Source organism: Ursus maritimus, unplaced genomic scaffold (genome assembly GCF_017311325.1).
Source record: "Ursus maritimus isolate PB19 unplaced genomic scaffold, ASM1731132v1 scaffold_12, whole genome shotgun sequence".
In the NCBI taxonomy this organism is placed as follows: Eukaryota; Metazoa; Chordata; class Mammalia; order Carnivora; family Ursidae; genus Ursus; species Ursus maritimus.
Window position 1 is genome coordinate 25,903,259 of NW_024423564.1, and position 27,700 is coordinate 25,930,958.

Consider the following 27,700-nt stretch of genomic DNA (forward strand, 5'->3'; position numbering starts at 1 on the left):
CTCTCTCTCCCTCTCCTAACCCTCGGGCCTCCCGGCAGCGCCCGTGTTCGCCCGTACTGCCTGGTCCTGCAGGAGCCACCGCAAGGGAAAGGCCGCTCCGACCGCTGGTGTAGGCCGGGCCTACTGCGCCAGCCCCACGATCAGAATCTGAGGACCCAGCCCTGCTGGCAACACGGATGCACCATCATCTGGATCCCGGCTAGCTGAGCCTTTCTGTGAGTCAGGGACAGTCACTCTCCCTGCACATCTGGTGTAGGGTCCGTCGCCTTTATAATGGTAATGAAGGTGTGGCTAATACTGAGGCTACTTATGGTCTTCGAAACAGTTTGAACTCCCAAGGGAAAGGGGATTGGGTTCATATGAGGTGGTGAAATTTCAGAGCGCAGAAAGTATGTCCCTCAGGATCACAAGGCAGAGGAGAGAAGCACAAACATGGGACAGGCCAGTGGCTTACACATACGATTTAGCGGCATAGCCCTGTCGTCAAATGAAGTCTGCGGTGGAATCCCACTCCCAGCTCCCATCAGAGGGGCACTGCTCTGTGCGGAAGGCAGTGTAAGGGGGTGGAGGCACAGGGCCAGAGCCCAGGCTTCTGCCTCCTCACCCCTGCTCTCCTCTCCTGAAGAGGTGGTTCCTCCAGCATCCACAAGGAGCCCCTAGGCTTCCACAAGTGCAGGAGCCACAGAGAAAGAAAGTGAATTTATATATATAGTGAGAGGGGATGGCAAATGACCTTATGGGACCATGTGGCCAACATATCTGCATATCAATGGTCCCACTGCTCTAGTCTTTTCAGTTTATGTTTCTTAGCCTTGATTTTCATGGAGAGAGAGATATATATATATAGTCATAGTATATTTTTGTAATGTATCTCAATATCTTTGCAGAGTAAATTGGTGTCTGATACGTGCACACGGTTCTAGGAAGAGAGAAGCTGGCATATCACATCCATGACTAGACATTCATAGGGTCTGGTTTCACTTGCTATACGACTCACCATTCTGAAAGGTGCTATGGTATTTTTTTAAAAATTTTATTTATTTATTTGAGAGAGAGAGAGAGCACAAGCAGGGGGAGCAGCAGAGGGGGAGGAGGAAGTAGGCTCCCCACTGAGCAGGGCCCCGATGGGATGCGGGCTTGATCCCAGGACCCCGAGGATCCTGACCTGAGCAGAAGGCAGACACTTAACCGCCTGAGCCACCCAGGAGCCGCAGGTACTATGGTATTTTACTATGCTTTACATGCAGGCTTAGAGCAAACCGAAAGAAAATGAAATACACTCTAAAATGAACTCCAAGATTCTTAAGAGCCTCAAAAATGGAGGTTTACACTATAAGATTACACTTTCCCCTGAACAATGAAAGGTATTCTTAATACCACTTATAATAAGATGTTAAACATGGATGGTCTAATCAGTCCCTTTACTTCTGCTGGTATATTTGTTAGGAAGAGGGGCAATAATAAGAAACACTTTGCTAAGTGAGATTTCTGTGGACTTTTAAATTATAAAAGCTGACTTAGAAAAATACTGCTTTGTGTAAATTTGACTAAGGGCTATTAATTTCCTAAATAATCTACAGGAAAACGTAACATATAAATGTCCATCAATTTGAAAGATTCAAGAAAAAAATCTGAAATTCAGACAATTGCAGTATAAAATTTTTTTTCTGATTTTTAAAGGAATATTTATAGCTTGAAAGGGAAAAGCTGGTGAAATATACAAAAATCAGAGAGGCAATTCTTTTCCTATTTCAGGAAAGTTATAGTTCTTGAAGAAGACATTGACAATTAGCTCTCAGTTGACACATACTCATTATGCTGGAATTTCTACAGACTCCTCCCCTTTTTATTTCTGAGACAGGAAACACATTTCTTTCAGCATTGGAAGAATGGCTTTAATGGCCTATATAAGCTACAGCCCAGAAGCCAGAACCATCAGACAGCCTGCTCTCCTCTGGTCAAAGCTAAGAATAACTTTCACATTTTTAAACTGTTGGGAAAAAAATCAGAAGAAGAATAACATTTCTTGACAGGTGAAAATTATATGAAATTCACATTTCAGTGTCCATAAATAAAGGGTTTTGGAATGCAGTCATGCCCATTCATTTGCATTTCGTCTGTGGCTGCCTTCCTACTACCACGGCAGAGTTGAGTAGTTACAACTGAGACTGAATGGCCCCAAAGCCTAAAATATTCATACGATCTGGCCTTGCACAGAAAGATTTGCCAACCCCAGACCTAAGAGATGGAGTCCGCTGGAGGACCTCTCTGTGTGTCCCCGGGGCACGCGGTAGGAGACATACCTGGTTGAACTGGCGCAGGCACTTGTCAAGACACCAGAAACAGCAGAAGCAGCACCTGGACACGCACCTGGACCATGCACCATGCTGCCGGGATCAGCGTCAGAACAAACGAACACAGTCAGAAACCTACCCAGGCAAGAAGGAAGCAGGCAGTTTCTGCAGACACACAGTGCGTTTCTACTCGAGATTTATGCCCCTGGGGCAGCACTCAGTGTGGGAGATTTTCTTCTGTTCTGCACATGCTACTACTACTAATTATTACCATTATTATCACTGAGGAGGGAAGTTTCTCTCCTGTGGGCTTACCTTGCGATGACTGCTACTGACCTCAGCAAAAAGGGAAATGGGTTAGTCCATGTTTACTAGCAAAGGGAAACTAAGCTTTCTGGTTCTAGTTTAAAAAAAAAAGAACTCTCTTTCCATCTTCCCTAAATGTCATCAATGATAAAATCCGCTTTTTCAAACCAGTTTGTACTCTTGAAAAAGCCACATCCCAAAGAGAGTGAAACAAATAATGCATTGTAGATACTAATTATGTGCCCATATAAAAAAAAAAAAGAATCAAGTTTAACTTTTTTTTTGAAAAAAAAAAAAAATTCCCATAGTGAGATTTTCAGGGCTAAATTTCAAGGGACAAATTAGTCCTTTGAAATATAGTTTGGACATATGCACAGCTCAAGAGTGAATAATAAAACTCTTGGAGGAGGGGTGGGATTGAATGTGTCCCACTGACTGCCCAGAGTTTAAAAAAAAAAAAAAAAAAAAAAAAAAGCCCTGTGAACAATCCTGAAATAGTCGTCTCTGAGGACCCCAGAAGTAACGCAGCCTTATATGGACATTTTCTTGTCCCAATGTTAACTCAATTGGATGAAACTTTATCTGGATACTTTTCAGCCCGGCTGTGGTCGTGAATGAGCCATTTCACGCAGGAAAGATCACACAGAGGCGGTGCGAAGTGTTTAAATTGTAGACACAGTGTGGGGAAAACCGTGTCTTCTTAACTGAAGAAAGGACACATTTCTCCAGTAGTGAGATCACTAAAAGGGGGTTTGGCCCCTTGATCCTTCTGGGATCTCAAAAGTGATAAATAACCTTTTAGACCTCTGCCAGAGAGACCAACCCACTGACTTCCCTTTTAGATTTCTGGAAGGCTGCTGGCCCAGAGTGCAAGAAGCCTAGCTCTAGGAAGGATGGCAAGGGCCCCTACTGCTCATTAATTTGTGATTATCTATTGCTAATGTATGTAATGAATATATTTAAAATAGAAACCTGTTCTGCTCTTCAAAAAAACCCTTCTTGAAATTGAAGGATCAATTGCAAAACGAGGAAGGAGGGGCCAGAGGAGCTGGATTTGGCGTGGAATTGGAATGCCTCTTCAAGTCACCAAAATGCATGTGTATTTTTATTGCTTGAAATTTAGCCCTGAAAATCTCACCATAGGATTTATTTCGGAAAAAGTCAAACTTGCTTCTTTTTTAATGTGGGCATGTAATTAGTATCTACAATGCAATCTTTCAATAGAAACCTAAGAAAATGCTCTCTGATCAGGGGAATTGCTTAGCATGTATTTCATGATAAGGAAGCTAGATAATTTTATGTGAAATTCAATCCATTATTCCTAATTCATATACTAATCTTAAGTCTTGATTATAGACCTTAAAAATATCAAACAATTTAAAATATAGGAATAAATCCATGTGTAGAATTTCCCCAATTTACTAAGGACACTTACCTATGTCCAAAAGGTTAGAATCAAGTAAACTTGTGAAACTCTGATCAAGTCACAAGCACTGAGGTGGGGATGGGGGAGGGATTAACATTGTGTGAGAACAGAAAAGTTGGGAAAAGTCCAACCTTCCCTTGTTTGGCAGGCCAGAAATACCATGAGAACAGCTGTTTTCCTGGTGTTCTGGTTTCCACTGGCATTCATAACCAAATGTGCATGGAAATAAAAACCAGGGAGGAGAAAAACCCCCAGGCACAAAAGCCCTACAGTTTTCTGTCTTTTGAGCTGAGATTTAGGTCAGCTTGTCCATTTCTCACTCTTAAGCACTCTTAAGTTTTCTCTTGCTGTCTCTCTCTCTCTTTCGCACACATGCACACTCTCTCTCTCACGCATGCACACACATGCACGTGCAAACACCTGCGCGCACACACACACACACACATTCTCTCTCACACTCACTTACTAAAACTCCCCCCCCACCAGTCACTTCCCATGGCACCCTCTAGGAAACAGAAAAGTAAGGAATATCTTAGCATTAAAACAGAAACAAACAAATATTATTCCTATCTTGTAGTATATTTTCTTACTTAAAAAAAACAAAAACAAAAAAGCAGGATAAATGTCCACAAAAACTTGTCAAAGTTTTATCTGAAAAAGTCCTCCCCTTTGTTCAGCATTTAAATGAGAAGGAAAACCTGCTAACTCAGAACTACTCCCTCCCCACCCCACCTCCACTACCTTGTGGGCAAAAGCAAAACAAAACAAAACGAAACAAAACAAAACCCAACAACAACCCAAAACAACAACCCCAAAAAACCCAACAAACAAAACCGTAAACAAAACGGAGGCTGGGGACAAAAAGGTTGCTGGGGGCGGGGGTGGGATGGGATCCAAAGAACACTGGAGGCTTCGGAATGGCCACTGCCACGGGTCCACACTCCTGTCCTGGGGCCTGCCCGGCGTCCAGGGGTTCCCTTTTCTGCCCCTCCCGCGCCCGCTGCAGGGCACACTGAGGACATCCTACCTTGCCTTTCAGCGCGCTGGAAATGTACATGAGAATGGTTCTCGGAATCCTCGTGGCAGTGATTAGAAAGGACCCTTTTATGGCGGTTCCTTGATGGTAGCAGAAGAGAATGGAGAGAGACCAAAGGACTGGGCGATCAGGGGGGTCATTTTTATTCCTGGGAATGGGGGGAAGAAAAGACAGCATTTAAAACACACCATTTAAAATGTCTCTCTGGTTCAAATCATCAGCAGGACTAACATTTATAAAGCAGTAATGCAATAAGCATTTGGCAAAACTTTTATACTCATTGGTAACTAAGGTTATTTCTTGGACTAACTCCTTTTCATGGCACTCAATGCTGCAAACAAACAGAATGGAAAATTAAAAAAAAAATACTGCAGAATGAAAATAAACAAGCTTCCCTCTTTACCATGCCTCCCCCCTTCCCCAATCCTGTAAATTTTCTCTTAATCTCATTTTCACTTTCAGAAGTTTAATTACATAATAATTTCCAAGGTCTATATTACATATGTAAATATTGCCAGCATTAGCTTGGTGATTAAAAATCACCATGAAATCATGTGGCCAGGAAGGGCAGCCACAGGGACACCAGTGAGCTCCAGCTTCATGTTAAAGGGACAGAAAGTTCCAGCTTCCGCACAGCTCAGGGCTCCTAAAATCTAGCTGATTTCTACTCCGCTCTTTAAAGGTCACTTCAGTGTGAATCATTTGTGGAACTTGTCATGACAGAGCAACCAAGAACGCAAGAGCCAGTTTCACAAGCAGGGGGGAAACAAAAAGTGAAAAAGAACAGAATGGCACGGCCCTCACTCTACCCCAAACCTGAAAGATGAAACAAAGGAGGGAGGGCTGGCGCCACCCCTCCCCTGACCCCCTCAATTCCCCGCTGGTGCCAGTTCTAGAAAATGAGGCCCTTTCCGAGAAGCCCCCTCACTGATTCCAAGTGAAGCTTGGTTACTTCATAATGGATTATTCTACGACTCGCTCTGGTTGCTAATAAGTCACTATGAATTAAGGTTTTGACAAGAGCCTAGGTTTTGAGGGAGAGAAAAGGAATGCGGCCAGAAACGTCTCAAGAGTTGGCAAAGAGCTGTATTTTGCTGTTACTGAAATCATCCAGGAAGGAAAGGAGAACCCGAAAGTCCTATTGGGAGTGGAGTAACTCTGATCCAGTCGCCCCACGAAAAGGGTGATGTGTGTTTTAACTCAGTATTATTGAAAATAGGAAATGCCAGGGAAACTATTGCTGATCTGAATTCATGTTGGTCTGATAAACCAGAAGAGCAGTACCGGCCAGGAAAATCTGACATGGTTTTTCCCTTTCCTCAGCTTTTTTTTTTTTTTTCTTTTTTTTAAAGGAAGAATGTTTACTTTTCCATTTAGGAGATTTATGTGCCTTAGAACTTACTACAGCGCTCGAGAGGATGCAGGGAAAAGCGGACAGCACCTGCTTTCCATCTGGTAGGGAAACAAGTGGTTCACAGGCCAGTGTGGAGGCTGGCCCTCCAGGTTTTGAAGTCTAGGCTCGGGCATCATCTTTCTGAAAAGGTTTCGCTGGGAGAGGATTAACCATTTCAGGCAGTGGCGTGACCGCCGTTGTCCGTGTGACACATCCTGGCTGTGACTCCAGGCTCTCCAGGGCTTGGTTGGAAGAAGACGCATTAGTTCCAGAAGCTGGGTTATCGAGAGACACAAGTTTAAAAGAAGGCCCTTCAAGCTCAGGCCAGCTCGTGGAGTCAGGAGTCAGTACACTGCCCCCCCCCCCATTTGAAACCACCCTACAGAAAAGGGTTAAATAAGTGGGGTAATCTTTGAGGCCTCCACCTTCTCTTCTTAGACCGTTCTCCATGTTCAAAGGTAACATCGCCCTGCCATGCCTCCCCTGCTGTGTTTGTGGCCATGACCTCCGTCTCTGTCTCCTTCACAAGCCGCAGAACTTGCCCTCAGGAAGAGTACCTGATTACATCCAATGAAGCTTAAAATGATACCTATCTTTGGATTTCGTCATATTTGGAGAAGCGGCTTGCGGGACGGCAGTGCAGCGCTGGGCGTCCCAGGCGACCCCGGGTTGAGCTGAGGAAGCTGGGGCCTCCCGACAGGCCTGCTCTCTGTCCCTAGGGCGCACTGCGTGTGCAGCCCTTCCACCCCGCTTCTGTGGGGGTGCCATAAGGAAGACCTGGGTAGTTGTGAGAGAGGAGGTGACTCTAGGATATGCCCCCCACCCTGCCCCGGGCCGAGCTTCCCCCTCCTTTTAATCTGGCGGCTGTCCTGAGTGCTAAAGCTGCCTGGCCCCAGGACACCAGCACAACTCAAGTCGCTAAGCAGGGGCTTAACCATCGTCGCCTGCATCCAAGTCCGGTGGCGGCTGTGGGTCATGCGCACTAGGGCTGTGCTGCAACCGCTCGTCCTGCAGACTTCGGCGTCCTAGAGGCAAGCGGCAGCTCCAGTTGGATCCGGCCTAGCGCTGAGGACTCTTCAGTGTGAGAAAGCAACTTTGTGCCCAGGCTCCCGGACAAGGACCAGCCTGAACGGGAGGGATGACCTCCAAAGTAAATCCGGTCCCTAGCGAAGGGGCGCCATGTGGTCCCTGAAGACACCACCCTTTCCTGATGTTTCTTTTAGCAACATCACTGTACGGTCCATCTTTCCAACCCTCCAGAAAAAGGAAATTGTCTTTACTATGGAGAACAGGATTCTGGAGCTGTCCTCAGCGACTCTCCTTAGGGTTAGGCAATGCAGCTGTCTCCCGCCTAAATCCCATAGGCTTGGCTGTTCACCCATTCCCCTCACGCCTGCTCGGCCAGTCGAGAGCAGCTGGAAACCATCTTTGGTATATATGAAAGCGATGATGAAGGCATGCCTCAAGCGTCTCTTCTCTGAGTTGAACGGTTCTGGTTCCTTCCTATCACCATCCCCAAGCACATCTTTACGGCTCTCTGTTGACCCCTCTTCAAGCGAATGGTTGTAAAAGAGAAATTTTACACGTTGCCGTATCCTGGCACTTGATGGTCTCTGCATGAACTCTTCAGCCCTCACAACGCTTACGGGAATGACAAAGATGGACGCACGCTGGCTAACCCTCCCGAGTGCAGGCCAGACATGAGATATTGTCAACCTTGGGATGAGGCAAAACCTTAAGGTTTCAAAATTCGGCACCATGTAAAAAACAAAGTGGAACTCCTTAATAAAGAAATAGGGCTCTAAGTTAGTCGACATGCATTTTATTTTTATCAAAGTAATATGTAAATATCTTTCGTCAAATAGCAGAAGGCTAACCAGGAAAGGCAGCGGTGTGCTCTCCCCACTGCTCATTTTCTCTCCCTAGCGGTCATATGTTAGCTATTTCTTCTGTAACTCACCCCACACTTCCAAATTACATGTTCTTTCTGCCATGTATTTTCTCAGCCTCTGATATTGTCTACCGACTTCTCACTTTTTTGGGGGGAGGGGGACGGGCAGAAGGAGAGGGAGAGAGAGAATCCCAAGCAGGCTCCACAAGCAGCATGGAGCCCAATATGGGGGCCCATCCCACAACCCTGAGATCCTGACCTGAGCCAAAACCAAGAGCCAGACACTCAGCTGACTGAGCCACCCAGGCGTCCCTGATTTCTTTCTTTGAAATATGTTTGCTGATTGTTTATCTTGTAATGGACATACGACCTGGTGTAAGGTTAAGGTGTACAATGTGGTGATCTGATGCTTACATATTGCAAAATGATTACCCCCACAGCAGTAGCTAACGTCTCTCTTATGTCATGTAATTACATTTCTTTATTGTGGTAAGAGCATTTAAGTTCTGCTCTCTTAGCAATTGCCAAGTATATGATACAGTCGTATTGACCACAACCACCATGCCGGACATTAGATCTCTAGAACTACCTCATTCTCACTTCAAGTTTGTACCCTTTAACCAACATCTGCCCATTTCCCCCAGCTGCACCCCCAAGCCCGGTTAGTCACCACTCTACTGTTGCTAAGTTTCTACTGTTTCAGCTTTTTTACATTCTGCGTAAAAGTGAGATCATACAGTATTTCGCTTAGCACAATGCCTTCAAGGTCCATCCACATTTTCACAAATGGCAAGATTTTCTTCTTTCTCATGGCTGACTAAAATTCCATTGTGTGTGTGTGTGTGTACACACCAGATCTTTTTTATTTAGTCATCTGTTGATATTTGATTACCATTTGGGTTGTTTCCATAGCTTGGCATTGTGAACAATGCTGCAATAAACATGGGAGTGCAGGTAGCTCTTTGAGATCCTATTTTCATTTCCTTTGGATATATACCTAGAAGTGGGATTGCTGGGTCATAGGGTAGCTCTATTTTTAATTTTTTGAGGAACTTCCATACAGTTTTCCATAGTGGCTGCACCCGTTTGCATTCTCACCTACAGTGCACAAGGGTTCCCTTTTCTCCACCTCCTTGCCAACACTCATGATCTCTTGTCTTTTGATGACAGCCGTTCGAACAGGTGTGAGAGGATATCTCCTTGTGGTTTTGATTTGCATTTCCCTGATGATGAGTGATGTTGAGCACCTTTTCATGTACCTGTTGGTCATTTGTATGTCTTCTTTGGAAAGATTATCTATTTAGTTCCTCTGCCCATTTTTTAACTGGATTTTTTTTTAAGAGGTGACCTTTATTTTATGTATTTATGTATTTATTTATTAAATCTGTGTATTTTTTAAAAAGATTTTATTTATCTTAGAGAGAGAGAGAGAGTGCTTGCACAAGTGGAGGGACGGGCAGAGGGAGAGAGGGAGAGGCAGAAAATCTCAAGCAGACTCTGTGCTGGGTGAGAAGCCCAACCCCGGGCTCCATATGAGCCTGAGATTGTGATCTGAGCTGGAACCAAGAATCGGAGACTTAACTGACTGAGCCACCCAGGCACCCCTTTATTCATTTTCCTTTTTAAAGATGTTATTTATTTATTTGAGAGAGAGAGAGAGCATGAGCAGGGGTAGGGTCAGAGGGACAAGCAGACTCCTCACTGAGCAGGGAGCCCAACTTGGGGCTTGATCCCAGGACCCTGAGATCATGACCTGAGCTGAAGTTAGATGCTTAACTGACTGAGCCACCCAGGTGCCCCAATTTTTTTTTTTTTTTTTTTTTTTTTTTAAGAGAGAGAGAAAAAGAGAGCATGGACATGGGGGGGAGGGGCAGTAGGAGAGGGAGAAAGAGAATCTTAAGCAGGCTCTGCAAGTGTGGAACCCAATCCCGGGCTTGATCTCATGACCCTGGGATCATGACCTTGGCCAAAATCAAGAGCCAGACACTTAACCAACTGAGCCACCCAAACACCCCTTAACTGGAGTTCTTGTTCTTATTGGATTATATGAGTTCTTTTTATATTTTGAATATTAACTTCTTTTTTTTTTTTTTAAAGATTTTATTTATTTATTTGACAGAGAGAGATAGCCAGCGAGAGCGGGAACACAAACAGGGGGAGTGGGAGAGGAAGAAGCAGGCTCACAGCAGAGGAGCCTGATGTGGGGCTCGATCCCACAACGCCAGGATCACGCCCTGAGCCGAAGGCAGGTGCCCAACCCGCTGTGCCACCCAGGCGCCCCTGAATATTAACTTCTTATGAGATATATGATGTGCAAATATTTTTTTCCATTTCATAGACTGCCTTTCATTTTTTGCTTTTTACTGTGCAGAGGAGCTGAACCACCTATATCCTGAAAACTAAAAGACTATGATGAAAGAAAGTGAAGAAGACACAAATAGATCTTTTGTGTTCATGAATTTGAAGAATTCATATTATTAAAACATCCATACTATGCAAAACCATATATAGATTCAATGAATTGCCCATCAAAATTCCGATGACAGTTTTCACAGAAAAAGAAAAGGCAGTTCTAAAATTTGTGTGGTATCACAAAAGATCCTAAATAGCCAAAGCAGTCATGAGAAAGAAGAACAAACCTGGAGGCATCACACTAAACAATGCTACAAAGCTATAGTAATCACAACAGTGTGGCACTGGCATAAAAATGACACACAGATCAGTGGAACAGCACCAAAAGCCCAGAAAGGGAAAAGAATAGTCCCTTTAATAAACGGTGTTGGGAAAACTGGATAACTGCATACAGAAGAATGAAATTACACCCTATCTTACACTACTCACAAAAACTAATCTGGAATGGCTTAAAGACTTAACCATAGGAACTGAAACCATAAAACTAAAGAAAACATAGGGAAAAAGCTCCTCGATATTGGCCTTGGCAATGATTTTTTGATTATGACACAAAAGCACAGTCACAAAAACAAAAATTAATAAGTGAGTCTACATCAAACTAAAAGGTTCTGCACAGTAAAAAAACAAAACAAAACAAAACAAAACAAAAAACAACCAAAAAACTACTAAATGAAAGGTGACCTATGAAACGGAAAAATTTATTCTTGATGCTATTGTGAATGGGATTCTTTTATTTTTTACATATTTTGTTATAGGAATGCAACTGTTTTTGGTATGTTGATTTTGTATCCTATAATTTTACCGAATCCATTGATTAGTTCTAATGGTTTTTAGTGGAGTTTTTAGGCTTTTTCTATACATAAGATCATATCATCTGCAAACAAAGATGATTTCACTTCTTCCTCTCTGATTTGGATACCTTTTATTTTTTTTCTTGCTCTGGCTATGTCTTTTAGTACTATATTGAATAGGAGTGGTGAGAGTGGGCACTCTTGTCTTGCTCCTGACCTTCGAGGAAAAACTTTCAACCTTTTACCATTGAGAATGTTTTAGTGAAGTTTAGTGTTTACATTTTCATTACATAAGTAACGTTCACAACTGATCCAAGTATTCTTTTTTAAAAATTGTGTATTTATTTTTGTTGAAGTATAAACCAACTAGTGTATTCTGATTATAGTTTCTTTCCTATACGACTTTTGGGTTTTCCCGAAGTTAATAATTGTTTCACATTTTTTATTTGCTTGGTTTCCCATGGACTTTACCGAATGCTTCACCAAAGTATAAATCTTTTCTCTACTTGTTCAAGCACATCTGGTATTCTCTTCATTTCCCTTTTTTCCCCCCTTGGAGACATGCCTCTGGCAGCCTACCATTCTCCTGCTACTCCTTGGACTGGATATTTTTTATACCTGCTTCAGAGCTACCCTTCTGGGAATTCTCTGTTCTTCTTTACTGTGTTGGAGCCCATATCCTGAAACTCCTATGGTCCTCCCTGGCTTACTCATTCATTTCAGAGGAGAACATCCCTCCTAAGAAAGGAGATGGGGAACAAAATCTTTTGGGACGTTGGGGTCCTGAACATGACTTTATTCTCCTTTACCCTTGACAGCAAGAATAGGTATAGAATTCTAGTTTTGAAAATAATCTCTCTTTAGAATTTTGACAAGTTTGCTCCATTGTCTTCCTGGTTCAGAGTTGCTGTTGAACATCAGACCCCATTCTAGTTCTTGATCCTTTGCCTGTGATCTATTTTTCCCTTTAGAAGTTTCTGGGATCTTCCCTTTACTCATGTCCTCTAGCTCTGGGAAATTTTCTTTGATAACTTCCTCCTTTTTCTTTCCTTTGTTTGCTATTTCTGGAACTCAGTCAGATGTTGAGTCTCCAAAATGTATCCTCTAACTTTTTATCCATCTTTTATTTTCCATCTTTCTTTTTGCTCTATCTTCTGGAACAATTCTTCAATTTTATATTTTAATCTTTCAGGAGAAAAATTTCACTTTTGCAATTATATTTTTAATGACTAAGAGGTCTTTCATTCTTTTTTATATTTATTTTACGGATGCAATATTTCTTTGTTCTTTTGGAGGATATTATAGGTTTTCATTTTTATTTTTGTAGTTTTCTTCTGCTGCCTGCATTGTGTCTATTTTCCCTAAATTCCCTTTGCTTTGTTCATTTTGACCTTTTTCTTTCACTAGAGGTTTTCTGTGAATGTTGAGTCATCGCTGGCTACTAACTGATATTCAAGACTGAGGAGCTATAGTGTGACCTGGTAGCTCTGTATGAGGGCCGACAGTTGCCTGGTGAGTTTCACTGTCTGGTTCAGTCAGGGAATCATTTCACTGGGGGACCCCTCCCCCACCACATGGCATGATCTGCAGGTCTTTACTTTGGATTGGTAATCTCTCCAAAGAAGAATGCTCTCATCTCTTGTGAGGGGGATAGCCACCTGGCTGTCAACATCCTAGGAGCTGAGCCTGAATGCCCACTGGTGGTGGCAGTGGGGGTCCTCACTATTCCGTCTTTAGGCTTTTACTTATCTCCCTTTCTTTCAGGATAGAGCCTTACAAGCCTCAGCCGTGCCAGATACCTCCAGTCCGGCTTCAGGACTCTAGGTGACACAAAATCAGTACTGTCAGACAGCTGTTACCTGCTGGCCAGCGTGGTTAGAATAATCTTGGCTCCCGTACTCAAGAGAAAGCAGCACATGCCGCCCACCTCCAGTGGCTCAGAGGTTATCAAGGCCAAGGGCTACAAGCCCTGTGTGCATCCCAGAGAGTCTCTAATGATGAAGGCCCCCAAACAGCACCCCTGTATTAAAACCCACAGCGCTCCTTATTGTCGGGAGGTAATTGCTCATTGGGATGAATCATCCCTGGTTGACTTTCTTACCCCCACGAACGTTCATGCTTATCTGCTCACTTGGTCTGAGCAGATTAGAGGAGGATCAGCCCTACCGGGAATAAACTTCCTGTCCTCAGTCCAACCCTGTCATTGTCCTGGCCTGTTCTGCTTGCCTGCGGTTTTATCTTTGCCCCATGGAGAGTCTCACACACATGCAAACGAGGTGAAAAGTTCGGGGGTGTGTATATCCTCAATTATTTTGATGAGGTAATGGGGTGAACACACTTAAGTAAGTACCATGGTGAACAAAGAAGCAAGTAATTGATTCACTAGTACTTAACTAGATGAACACGAACTGTATTTTATATACAATTTCCTTAGGGTTTAAAATTATTTTCCAAGAAAACATTTTCTTCATTTTACATTGGATAAAATAACGCTCACAGAACTCACTGAAGTGTGTTCCAAAGTCTGAAGTCAATAAGAACGGATATTTACAGAAGTCAACCTTTCCTTTCAGACAGCTTTCAATTCTAAGCAGTAGGATTATGTCCCTGTTTTGCTTCCCTCTGAATTTTCTCGCTTAAGGCGAAAGAGCTTGGAAATGTGACAAATTTAAGGTATAATATTTCTTTTCACTACCAGACAAGCATCCTGCTCCAATGTTGACCTTAGTCTTTGTTTTTTTTTTTTTTTAAAGATTTTTTTGTTTATTTATTTGACAGAGAGACAGCCAGCGAGAGAGGGAACACAAGCAGGGGGAGTGGGAGAGGAAGAAGCAGGCTCCCACCGTAGGAGCCTGATATGGGGCTCGATCCCAGGACTCCGGGATCACGCCCTGAGCCGAGGGCAGACACTTCACGACTGAGCCACCCAGGCGCCCCTTGACCTTAGTCTTTGATTCCTGCCAACCTCCTTTAAAATTCCAAAGTATCTTTCGTGATACCCAACGCGAAGCACGTAGACAAATCAAGAGCAGTAACCTGCTAGGCCTACCTGTTGAAGTAGCAAGTGGCCAGCGCCCCGGCTACCGTCATTTGCTGGCACGCGAGGATGAATTCGCTGGTCCAGATGAGGCCAATTAAATGGTACCACCACATGTACCGAACGCCTACAAGAGGCTGATATTCCACTTGGCCACCTTCAATAACGCGTGCAGCTCCTGAAGTTTAAAACACAACACACTTTACACTCATGTCTTCCGAAGCACAGAAGATGATTCAACAGGCTGCACTTCCTCGTGGCTGGCTGTTGGCCTTATGTAGACACAGACACCAAAGTAAAGTTGGAAGCATCCGCCCTCATTTGAGATCTCCATAGCACACACTGCAAAATGTTCAACTTATGAGTAATATCAATAACAATACTCATAATCACTGATGGGTAGTCAATCTGCGAGACACTTGACCTATATTCTAAGGCTCATCCCACTTTGGAGATATGAAAACTGAGGTTTGGAAGTGTCAAGGAACTTTTGTAAAGTCTCACTGCTCCTAATCAGCGGAAGGAGAATATGAACCCGACACACTGGATTCTAACATCCATGGTTTTTCTACCACACCACTTTGTGATACAAACAAAACTTGTTATTAGGACTACAGCCATTAGGACTATATTCTAGAACCCTGCTTCACCAAAATTTTAGAGTTTATAAAAGAGACAAGGATCATCATTTTTTCAACAGGATTCACTGCAGATTTCATTTCAAGGGCAAACTCTTCTTGCACATTTAAAATACCTATTGGGTCTCAGTGTTAACCTCCTAGGTTCGTATCCCAGCTTGAGCCTTTGCTCATTAGCCTATGGTAAGCTATTTAGTCTCCTTAGGTATAATACCCATTTCCTGCTGGTAGTTTGAATGAGAGTACATGGTAAATGCTTAATATAAGGCCTGGTTCCTAGACACTTCACTCCATAAGTGATAATGATTTTATTAAATTTCTGGAGCTCAATACTATATTAAACCAGGCCAGCAGGGTCATCCCAACAGTGCTCTGCCATTCACATGTCCAGTCCCTGTTTCATCTGCCCTCATCGAAAGAAGCTCCTGAATTAGCTTTGCAATTCAATTCAGGCTGGATTTAGTGAATCCAAATCCCAGCTCTGTGGCTATGTTTGATTTCTAGATGTTTTCCCACTAGGTTTTTAAAAATATTGTAACTATCCTAACTACAATCCTAAAACTATGAAGTCAGAAGATGCGCACTTCGGTCTTTGGCAAAACCTACAACTTGAATGACATTTAAAGAGAGTTTCGTATTTTCTCTCTTAGCTCTAAATTGATTTTAGGCTCATAATTCCCGTGTCTACAGACATTCACAAGAGGGTCTCTGTAAAGAATGTGGGAGAAGATAATCCCACTGTAGACCAATCTGATTCCAGGGACAGAGGCTGGCCTTCGTTCCTGAGGCTCTGTATTCTGTTGAACAAGAATCACATTGTGAGAAACAGGGGAGCAGCTTGACTTACAGAGAAGTTAATATTTTATTGAGCACTGGGCTCTTTCTGGCTGGGAGGCAATCTCTGTCTCAGGTATGGCACTGATAAACGTTGATGCTTTTCCAAAATGGGTGTGTTTCAGAAAAGCATTCCCAATGCTAAGGGAGGTGAGCCCCTCACCACCAACATACTTGCTTAGGTAGGTCGGGTCAGTGGAGACTTGGAGAATCACTTCATGGAATGTCAGAAGTGACCAGGGCCAGCCTACAAGCACGTTGTACTTCCTGCAAGGTCAAGTCCTGGGGATAGACAGCAGTTTCATAGACGGCAGTTTTGCAAGAACAGGCCGACGACGTTGCAAATGGTTTGGGTGGAAAACGTTCCCGCAGAACAGGAGGGATGCTTTCTTTGACAGACAGAAAGGTAAATACAGAGGCCCTGGCTGCCCTGCGCTGTGAGGGGCACACTCACGCACCTTCCGGCTCGGCCTACTGATGGCAGTAGCGACTGGAGAGTGGCTAAAGTGGTAAGTCAGGGTTCATACGGGCCTTCCAACCCTTGGCATTCCCCAAAGAAGCAGAGCCCATAAGTTATTCTGGTCACTGCTGTTTTAGAATATCTTTGTCTCAGCCGCCTTCCACCTGTTCCTCTGGTTCAGTTGTATCAGGCTGTTTCCAGACTTTCCTTTAGGGCAGGGTTTCTCAACTTCTCAACAAACTGACGTTTTAGTGCAGACAATCCTTCGCTGGAGGTCAGGGAGGCCCTGGTCCTCCCCGTGCCTTGTAGGATGTTTAGCATTCGCCCTGGCCTCTACCCACGAGATGCAACCTCCCTCCCCTCCTCCAGTTATGACAACCCAAAAGGTCTCCAGGCATTGCCAAATGCCACCCGGGGGACACACCTACCGCTTGTCTGCTTTAGGCAAACATTCTGAGCCATCAGGCGCTCAGGCTTCAGGCCCAAAGCCCAGGAGGCAGCGGTTACCGCCTGTGGGTGGGGCAGGCGTGTTTATGCGCACAAGACTGCCCTCTGCTGGATGGCAGTGTCAGTGCAGGCCAGAGCCTCCACCAGAAGACCCGCAGCTTTGCTGCTGAAGACCGTTGTACTACAGCTACGGCTATGTGAAACCTACACGTGTTAAGGGGAACAGAACGGAACTGATAGATCCCAAGCTATGATGGATCACAGGGATGATGGTGCAAAGGGCACTGAACTCGGAGAGGACTTGGTCCCAGTCTCAGCTTTGACACGGGTGATAAGCAACCTGGGCCTCCACTCTCTGTCAAGATGAAGAGGGTAGACAAGATGAACCCTGAGGCAGCGGTTACAGGCGTGGACTTGAGTCCCATAGGCTGAGATTCGTATCTCTGCACTGTCCCCTCATGGCCGACCAGCCTCGGGCAGGAAATGGGACCTTGTAACATCTCTGCTCCATTGCTCGTAATCTGAAGACACTAAAGCCAACTCCTTGCACCCTGGTGACCCCATCCAGTCCTGCGGCCCCGAGTGCTACGCAGGCAGGTGCTAGGAGGATTAAGTGGGTAAGACCCTGGGAAGAGCGAGTCCAATGCAGGGCTAGCTCTAACTGAAAGCAGGTAGAGAGAATTCCTGGCGTTAACAAAGACATTAAGCATCTACCGCATGTTGGAATCACGCTGAAGATGGCTAACGGAATTAGCCATTAAGGGGGGGACATGAAAGAAGCAAACAAAAATCAGAGAGAAGATACCATCTGAGTGACTCTCAGGAACTCACATGCTTCCGTCTTTGGCTATTCATCTCTTCTCCTGGACTGTTTGTAACTCCTCCTTCAACCTCTAAGGGCTTTTTCCCCATTGTCACCCTCTGTCAATGACCTCACTTCTGGTTTCTCGGAGCAACCAGAAAGCCATCTACCTGCTGTCAGCATGAGCCAATGGCCTGACCCCCACGTAATGGGCTACACTGTCCGTGACCCTAAGGCTAACCCCTCGTGTGGACCCCCCTCCTCACGTGCTGAGGACGCTCTTCAGAGTTCTCCCCTCCTGCCTCCCTCATCCAAGTAGGCCTCTCAATGGAATCGTTTTTAACCATCTTTCATCTTTAAAAAAGACAAAAAAACAAAAAAAAACCTCTCCTGACTCCTCCAACTTCCTTGCCATTTCTCTGTTCCTCTTTAAAAAAAATTTTAAGTTTATTTATCTATGTATTTATTTTAAAATAATCTCTACAGGGGCGCCTGGGTGGCACAGTCGTTAAGCGTCTGCCTTCGGCTCAGGGCGTGATCCCGGCGTTCTGGGATCGATCCCCACTCGGGCTCCTCTGCTGGGAGCCTGCTTCTTCCTCTCCCACTCCCCTGCTGTGTTCTCTCTCTCGCTGGCTGGCTGTCAAATAAATAAATAAAATCTTAAAAAAAAAAAAAAATCTCAACACCCAATGTGGGGCTAGAATTCATGACCCCGAGATCAAGCATTAACGCTCTTCTGAGTGAGCCAGTCAGGCACCCCTCTGTTCCTCTTTATGGCCAAATTCCTCAAGATGTGGCTACTTACTCTCTTCAATTCTCTTCTCCCTCTTTCCCTTAAACCCACTCCGATCATGATCTACTCTCCTGCACTCCCCTGAAGTGGTTTTGTTGCTAAATTCAGTCGTCAGTCCTTGGGTCTTACCTCGCTTAACAGTAGCATTTGACACATCGGACACCACTCCCGTATCCCTGGAGCCCATCCCCCGAACTCCAGGACAGCACACTTTCTCTCCTCCTGCCCACTGGCTGCTCCTGGTCAGCCTCATTTCTGTCTTCCTCCTCAGCTCCCAGATCCCTTACACTGAAGGTCCCCCAGAGCACAGTCCTTGGATTTCCGCCCTTCTATCCCTGTACTCCTTCTACGCTCAGGGTTCAAATGCCATTTATATGATCCCAAATCCCCGGTGTAGATCTCTAGCTGGGACCTCTCCAGAAACTTCAGACTCAAACAGCTAATTGCCCATTTGACATCTCCATCTGGCTGCTGAAAAGACGTCTCAATTAACACAATCAAAGCCGATAGGCTCTCCCTTCACATGCTCCACTCAAAGTCTTCCCCATCTTGGCTGATGGCAGTCCCGTCCTCCAGCTGCTCAGTGTCCTCGCTAGATCTTTCCTTCACGCCCTCCACTGATCAACCCGGAAACCCTTCAGAAGAGCCACAGAATCTGCTATGTCACACCTCAGCCATTACTATGCCAGCATCATCTCCTCCCGGGATGGCTGCTATTAAAATGTAAGTCAGATCGTGTTACTATTCTGCTTAAAACTGTAATGACTTCCCACCTCAGATCAGAAGCAGAGTTCCTATAAAGGCTACAAGGCCCAAGGATCTGACCCCGTGCCCTTTCTGACCCCTTCCTGACCCATGTTCTCCCTCAACCACCCCACTCTGGCTGAAGGGGTCTGCTTGCTGTGCCCCCAGGACCCTTGTCTCTTGCTGTTCCCTTTACTCTTGCCTTCCCTTTGCCAAGAACATGGTCCCTTCCCTTAGACAGCCTCATGGCTCTGCCCTTACCTCCTTCAAATCTTTGCTCACATCTCACCTTCTCAATGAAGCCCTACCCACTCACCAAAATTAAAATTGCCTCCCCTTAAACATTTCTCTTTCCTCCTTTCTGCTTTAATTTTCTCCATACCACTTGTCAACTTTTACTGTAATATAAAATGCACTTACTTATTTTAATGCCCATCCCCCCTCTAGCTTCCAAACTAGAAGGAAAGCTGCATATCTAGCATCTATAACAGGGTCTGATACAGTAAATGCTCAATACATATTGAATGAATAAATGAATGAAAGAGTGAATCAACCTTCCTCAATATATCACCTATATACACATATGTATGTATGTGTGTGTGTGTGTGTGTGTGTGTATCCAATATGTCCTATATTCCTAATATATCCTACTATAGAGATTGGAGATCATTTTGGGGATATCATCAATATAAACTGGTAGAAATTCATCACGAAGCTAGACTTAAGTCCGGATACTATAAACAAACTTTAAAGCATTTCAAAAGATTAAGGTGATAGTCATGATCATATACATGGCAGTTTGTCAAAGAAAGCAGTCCAGCTGGTTGGGGTGACCTCCCAAAGGAAGCAGGTCCAACTTGGAAGGGCTCAACTTTCTAGTACATTCTCTGTATTGGCCTCTTCCAGCAAATTGGCTCAAGTGTCCTACTGCTGTCCCTCCTGCCTGTGTCTCCCACAGGCTCAGCTTCTGCTCTGACAGCATGAAGATTAGGGGAAAAGAGAAGAAAACCTCATTGAGCCAAAGTCTATAATTTACCAAGTTCTTTCTATGTATGCATCTGATTTAATATCCACAGCACTGACGTGAACTCACTCACTGACTGAGGATACATTCACTGAACTCATTAGGGGCTGCACGCTGAGGTAAGAGACACAGAAAGAACAAGACATGGCCCCTGACCTCAAGATGTCCATACTCTAGGGGACGGTAACACGCGAGCCACTGTCCTGCATTATTGTTCTTTGTAGGACGCATCACCACGTGACATACAATATATTTACTTATTTATTCCCTCTCTCCCCACTCACTAGTGCCTCGGTCCTGCTCATGGCTGTACCTCCAGTTCCTAACCCTGCAATGGATAGCTGTTGAAAGAATGAAGAATAAAAAAAAAGAATGCAAGGAAAATGAAGAAGCAATACTAAGTATGCCTGGGGAATTTATAGATTTTCTAAGAACTATAATGCTCAAAATCATTCTTGGAGAATGACTAGCTTTCCAAGCAGTCTGGGGTAGAGAGTCGGGGTACAGGTTGCTAAGAGGAGGTGTTTCCAGATGAAGGTCACAGCAGGTGCAAAGGCACGAATGTTCCTGGAGACCATTTTCCTTTGCACCTTCCTAAAGGGACCATAAACTTCAAAAAAAGAAGGAGCTGTTTAAAATCTCTTTTGTGCAAGCTCCCTCTACCTGTTCCTAGGACAGGTCTGGGCTTCTAGGAGGCTTTATCTTCTGGATCTCTCAGAACTTAAAAAAGAAGACAATTTTCTTTTAAACTGTGTTCTCAAATACGCCAGGCAGGGCAGAGAGTAAAGCCGAAGCTGGTACCAGATACTCTTTAGCCGACAGCACTTCCCAACATAAGGGACATATACGGTCCCTTATTTGCAAAGCAAAGCTCTGGCCCCATCTCAGCCTTCTCACATCCCTGTGAAGCCCAGGGAAAGCATCATTTTTCCATTGCCAAAATGGGAAACACGGAGGATTAACATATAAGGAAGGCCAGAACCAGCCTGGATCCCGGGTCCTTGATGGGAAACCTTCTGTCCGACCCTGCTGCTTCCTTTGCAAGCATGACCCTTGGCCGTCCCAAGCACGCTGTGTCCCTGTGATCGCCTTTCAACCGCAGCACACGGGGGGGCTTCTTCACTGCTGACTCTGGGGTTTTCCAGGCCACCTTAATGACAGCTGGGCGTACTGAGCCCACCTGGGCTCCTTCCAACCTGCCACCTGTACCTGCTGGGCTCCCAAGGTTAGGACAGTTTTCGCTTTTCCCCACTGGCTTTTAATAGTCATTGCCACAGGACTGGCAGCAGACAGTTCCCAATGGGCTAATCCGTGTCACTGCTGGAGGGCCGTGATATGGTTCTGCTCAAACAATCCCCGAACAAGCCAGAATTCGTCCGCTAGCTCAGACACTGGCTTGTAGTCCCTAGAGAAATAGCTCGTCTGGGCAAAAACAACCCAAGGTCATTTTTTCTGTATTTTTTTCTCTTTTACACATTAAAATATTAGTTCATTCAACCACCTGACATGATAAAAAGCTCCCAACTATTACCCACTGAGGACACACACACACCCCTCTCCCCCCGGCCACACTGGGCACGGGACTGCACAACTGGAGGGTTCTCTAACTGCCTGAGGGGACGTGAAGTGAGACACTGAGGCTCTGTGCCGCCCTCTCTGACCACCCACATCACCTGGCTTCTTTTCACAAGCTCTGACAGCAGCTCCCAGGCTCCCACAAGTGCAGCTGGGGTGTCTCCCAAAGGTCAAAACGACAGGAAGCCAAGAAGCGACCCACCCAGGCCCAGAGCAGTGGCTCTGGCACCGAGTGAAAAGGCCTTTGAAAACAAAGGAGTTCTGTGCACTGGGGTTGGCCCACAGGTGAATGGAGAGGACAGTCAGGTGGCTGGAGGGGACAGCCGGTCTGGTTTTTAGGGTGCCTGAGCCCAGCAGGCGGGAAGGCCAGAGCTCCCTGTGACACCTCCCCTCCTGTAAAGCGGAAGGTCCTCTCGCACGCACGCATGCATGCCTGTGTCAGGTCCCAAGCACCTGGTTTTCTTTCCTGCCCCTCCGCCTCTGGCCTGCTTTCCTCCATCCACTGACAGAGAACGGCCATACTCTAGTACTTGACCTCCAAGGCGGCTCCAGAACGCCGTGCTACCTTCAGCCCCACAGAATCCCCTACTTGTCCTCCTGTCTCTCCTGCTCGCAGCCCTGGGGGCAGATGGTCCTCCACGGCCCCTAAGCCCCGAGCCCAACTCGGGCCTAACAGGGAACTGAAGGGACACCCCGCTGGCCGCTCACCGTCAAGGCAGCCCTGGGACATGTTCCTTTCCGCCTGCGCCCCTAACTCCCAGGACTGGCTCTCTCCTGGTGTCTGTGACCAGGTCCTCTCCTAGTGTTTGCTTGTGACCCCTAGCAAATCGCCCTTGGCTTCTTTCTGTATCTTCTGATCTGGCAATTTCTAGCTCATCCTCTGAGAAGCCTTCCTTGACTCACAAAGTGGGGTAGAGTCTCGTTTCGGTGCTCTAGGAGCTCCCCAAATTTCTCCCGTCGTGACATTCATCAGCCTTCACCATGAGCACATGTTTCATTGTCAGTCTGTCCTGCTGGACTCTAAGTGCTGTGAGGAGAGACCACTACTTCTCCCCAGTGCCTTGCCCAGAGTGTTGGCCCCACAACACTCCCCTAACACTTGTGAAGTAAAAGGCAAGAACGCATGAACGTGCCCTGCCCCAAGGTATCGTGGGTTAAGCCAGACTCACAGCCCACAAGGACAGTGGGGGCTGGGGGGCGGCTATGTCCCAGAAGCTGGAGGAGGAAGGAAGGTCCTTCCCTGGTCCTAAGTCATATCACCCATGAACTCACCCTTCCTCTAGTGTTTCTTTAGGGCAAGGGTTCCAATACCACCATCCACCACCCCATGCACCAGGCTCTGCCACCCTCTGCCACCCTTCACTCCCAGCCCACCCTGGCTTCGACCTCTGGCCCTGCCCTGTTGTCCTGCAACCACAGGCCCCAAACACAACACTGTGGGCCCAGGCCACATCCACCAGCCAGCTGCTGTGGCCACAGTCCTGCTCTGACTTGACAGACAACTGAGGAGGCCCACTCTGCCTCCCAGACACAGCCTCACACTTCTAGTGGGGTGACCTTCCATGGAGCGCGTACTCAGAACCTCAACCCCCTTGCTTGGAACTTGAGCATAACAACACACAGGACGAGGGGACGGCCATGCTCAAAGCAGAGAACGTCCGAAAGCTCCTAGCACACAGCCTGGAGCTGGGGCACTGTTCAACAAAGGCTTGGGTTCCTCCACGTACCAAGGCCGCTGCCCTCCTTTCTGACAGGGACCGAGACTGCTTCAAGCGAGCCAAATGGAGTTGTTCAGCATTGCCCTAGCTGAGACTTCCAACAGTCCCACAGTTCTTCACTTTTTGTTGGCTATAGAACCTGTAATTTTTAACTATGCATGGCTGCCCCCAGATCAAACCCTCGCAGGAAGATGTTGCCGTGTCACGAGGATCTGGCCGGTGGCGTGGAGGTGGAAGTGCTGTCACGACTTCTGGGAGGCCTGAGGGAGGGAAGGGCACGCTCACCTTCCTCCCTGCTACCTTCCTAATGGCTGACGTAGGATGTGGTTGTGTCCATGTCAGCTACCGGATGGAAGCAAGTGGGACAGGAGGTCAGCCACAGGGTGCTGAGATGAAGTCGAACACACGCGCCGAGGGCCTCCGTCTCCAGAGGACCATGTTGGCATGGGACTCCTTCTTGTGGACTTCATTTACGTAAGAGAGAAATTACCTCATATCATATTTAAGCCACTGGTTGTCTGAACCTTCTGTGACTCCCAGACACAGCTCATTCTGACTGATTACAGTCCTGGTTCTTCCTGGATAATTATTCTGAGTTCACTGCAGGTCTGCAGAGAGTTTCCAGAGAACAACAGAGGCGAACACAGCATCTCTGGAGCTGGAGGTAGGGGCTGTGTCTCCCAGGGAGCCTGCTGACCATCTTGAAGCAAGCTCCAATGGGTCAGCTGACTCCAGAGGAGAGGAGAGACCCCAGGTGACTAAGAATCTACTACCAGCAGTTGTTCTTACATATTTGACTGGAGCTGATCCGGGACAACAACTTGATCAAAACAGCAAGGAATCACAATAGCCTTGTTGATTTGACATCTGCTGTGGTTCTTATCTGTCTGGTGACGGTCTCAGAAAGCAACTTACTCTTTGGTACTCCCATCAGAGTGTGAATGTGAGCCTTAACCAAATCGAACAGGAGTGAGAGAAGATCTAGAACAGGGCCACTCAAAGTGTGCCTCCAGACCAGCTGCCTGTCCCCACACCGCTGTTACTAGCCTGCAGTGAGATGGGGAGCTTGTGCCAGAACACGGACCAACTGCTAACGAAGCCCAGTGTTTCCTGCTGCTGACATTTCTTTCCCCCATCATGAGATTTCTCCACGAAGGAGTGATACATATTCTGACATGAGCTCATTACCTCATTTCAGGCAGTACTTTATTTTTTTATTTTTACTTTTTTTTAAAGATTTTATTTATTTGACAGAGATAGAGACAGCCAGCGAGAGAGGGAACACAAGCAGGGGGAGTGGGAGAGGAAGAAGCAGGCTCATAGAGGAGGAGCCTGATGTGGGGCTCGATCCCAGAACGCTGGGATCACGCCCTGAGCCAAAGGCAGACGCTTAACCGCTGTGCCACCCAGGCGCCCCTCAGGCAGTACTTTAAATAGCACTTCTTTGCCCTGTTAAGGGGCTTCAAAAACAATATCATGTGCACTACGTCAAACCGAGTGAATCAAGATCTCTGAGGATGGGGCCCCGGCAACTGTACTTTAGTAAAGCCCCTTAGCTGATTCCGAGGATTCTCTCGGTGGAACACCACCGTAGAGAGATAACAGGAGGGCAGGGGTTCAGGACTGTCTTCTAGGGACCTAAGCAACGTTGACCATGTGCACCTGCTTTAAACATGAGTGCGCTCTACTGAGCACAACAGACTTTTAACGGGGTGAGCTTCTTGATCGCCCGACTTGACAGTCGGCAAATTGCCTTGGATAAAATCTGAATCCTTCTTTCTAGAGTCCTTTGCTTAGACTGTAGTTTTTCCAAAAGCTGTTTCAGTCCTGATGGAATTTGTTCTCTCATGAAATGAACCCAGTTTCTTTAAAGCCAGTGTAAAAGAGGAAAAGGATTTTCCTGCTTCTCTCCATGACAGAGCCCCTGGCATCCTCACCGCTGTCATCGGACACCTCTAGCTGCATGGGAGATTTGCTCTCTGTGAAAACAGACCAATGGCTGCAGAATGGCAGGCTCTTCCGTGCCCAACTCCCAGGTGATGGAACCCACTGCTCTTACCTGCGGTTCCCAGGCTCAGCAGCACAGCCACCCAGAAGACCCAGAAGAAAATGAGGATGGCAAATGTCCACAGTGGTTGGAACAGCAGGAAAGGAGAGTTGCTGATGGCCTTATTTATGACTTGGAAAAGTTCAACTGTCAATTTTATTCTCTTTCTGAGGACAAAAATCAAGCCGAGCAGAACTGCCTGGTGAGAAAGGGGTTAGAAGAAATGCCTCAAAATAATGAACTGAGAAGAGCTTAAAGTAAACGTTAATATTTCACTGATACCTCAGCAGACAGCTCTTCAGCCACGCACTGCTGTTATAATAATTGAACAGAAAATGTTCAAATCCTCTTTGAGCATCTACTATGTGCTGGTCCCTGGGAGAGATCCTGCAGCTATAACAGTGACAAGACAAAGTCCCTGCCCTAAGGGAACTTGGGGTCTGGTGAGAGAGCAAGAGAAAATGCAAATAAGGTCCCCTAGGGTCAGAGAACTGTCTTCTGTCCCTCACCTCCTCCCCATAATACCTAAGAGACTCAGAGAATGCTCAAGGACTGCAAAAGGCAAGGAAAGCAAGTATGAAGGGAAAGGACGGTGATTATGCCTCAAAGCAACCTCCTGTGCCTTCTTCTCTAGTGGTTTTGGCCTCCCTCCATGTAAATTTCATATTAAATTCACCCCCATATCGCAGCCCAGCCACCCGCCATCTCCACACACCCTTCACAGGCAAGCTTCTGCACAGACTAGTCTCAAGCTGCCATCCGCATTTCCACACCCTAACCTAGAGCATGGCATGTGAATCTCTGCCCATTCCTCTTTTCTTAAAACTTTCTCCTCCCTTGACTTCTATGATTGCTCTTTCTTCTGGTTCTCCTCCCACTTTTTCAGTTGTTGTTTCTCAGAGTCTTTGGGGGCTACCTCCTACTCCTTTGTGGTCTTAGCATCCTTCCTAGAGGCTGAGAACCTTCATTTCAGATAAGAACCTCCAGCCCTGGGGCACCTGGGTGGCTCAGTCGGTTAAGCATCTGCCTTTGGCTCAGGTCATGATCTTGGGGTCCTGGAATCAATCCCTGCATCGGGCTCCCTGCTCAGCGGGGAGTCTGCTTCTCCCTCTCCCTCTGAAGCTCCCCCCCTGCTCGTGCTCTCTCTCTCAAATAAATAAAATCAAAGGAAGAGGAGGAGGAGGGAGGGAGGAGGAGGAGGAAGTGGAGGAGGAAGAGGAGGAGGAAGTGGAGGAGGAAGAGGAGGAGGAAGTGGAGGAGGAAGCAGCAGCAGCTCCAGCCTCACCTTTCTCCAGGTGCTAGATGAGTAAGCACATCAGTTCCTGGCCAGGCCGTGAACATCCTACAGGGTCTCAAATTCAACTTGTCCTGAACCAAATTCATTATCTTCACATAAAAATCTCCTCTTTGTTCTAGATTCCCTATTCTAGTGGCCCTAATTTTTCTGGACTCTCCGAGAATAAGTAAGGTTCCTGTCTTGTGTGTTTCTGTATTATCCCAAACTTACCAATTGCAGCATCAACATTTTCTACTGCAAATGTTTACTTATCTGAATTTTGCGTCACATTAAGCTCCTTGAGAGCAGAGCCATCCCTGGTGCGCAATCCCAGTCACCTTCTTCAGTTTCCTGGATCTCTCAGTCTCTGTTCCCACAGCTGATCATAGCTCAAGTCTTACCCTCAACCATCTGCACCCCAGTAACCTCCCATTAGCCTTTGCTTTTGATCCCCTTGGCTCCCAGCCCCTACCCCCTTCCCTCCTCTAGCCCGCAGCTAAAGGGATCCTTGTGAAGGAGAGAGTCAATGATGTCATTTCCCAGCTCAAAATCCAATAGTTACCCGTGCTTCTGGATAAAGATCAAGGTTGTCATCATCCCAGATCAGGACCTTCCTGGCATGGCCCTTCCCCATACCTGCCTCTCAGGTTTCTGCCAAGAGAGCCTCCTGGAGGTCCCTCTCGTGTCCATGTGACCCCACATGAGCCATTCCTTTAGCCTAAGATACCCTTTCTCTTCCAGCTGTCCTGAGGCATT

General features: G+C 46.2%; 1 protein-coding gene across 4 annotated transcripts in view; it reads right to left on the bottom strand.

Moving 5' to 3' along the window:
- The window catches only part of SLC44A3 (solute carrier family 44 member 3), a 103,074-nt gene that overhangs the window by 38,335 nt on the left and 37,039 nt on the right, over positions 1–27,700 (bottom strand). For 3 of the 4 annotated variants that reach the window (XR_005834107.1, XM_040627004.1, XM_040627006.1), the window contains exons 9-12: positions 25,681–25,867; positions 14,599–14,764; positions 5,054–5,210; positions 2,304–2,387 (exon numbers count right to left, since the gene is read on the bottom strand). Coding sequence is in view for 3 of the 4 variants with exons in the window: in XM_040627004.1 (XP_040482938.1) it covers positions 2,304–2,387; positions 5,054–5,210; positions 14,599–14,764; positions 25,681–25,867 (594 nt within the window). In the remaining variant the exon portion in view is untranslated. The remainder of the gene's footprint in view (positions 1–2,303; positions 2,388–5,053; positions 5,211–14,598; positions 14,765–25,680; positions 25,868–27,700) is intronic. The other variant, XM_040627005.1, reaches the window with a different exon arrangement.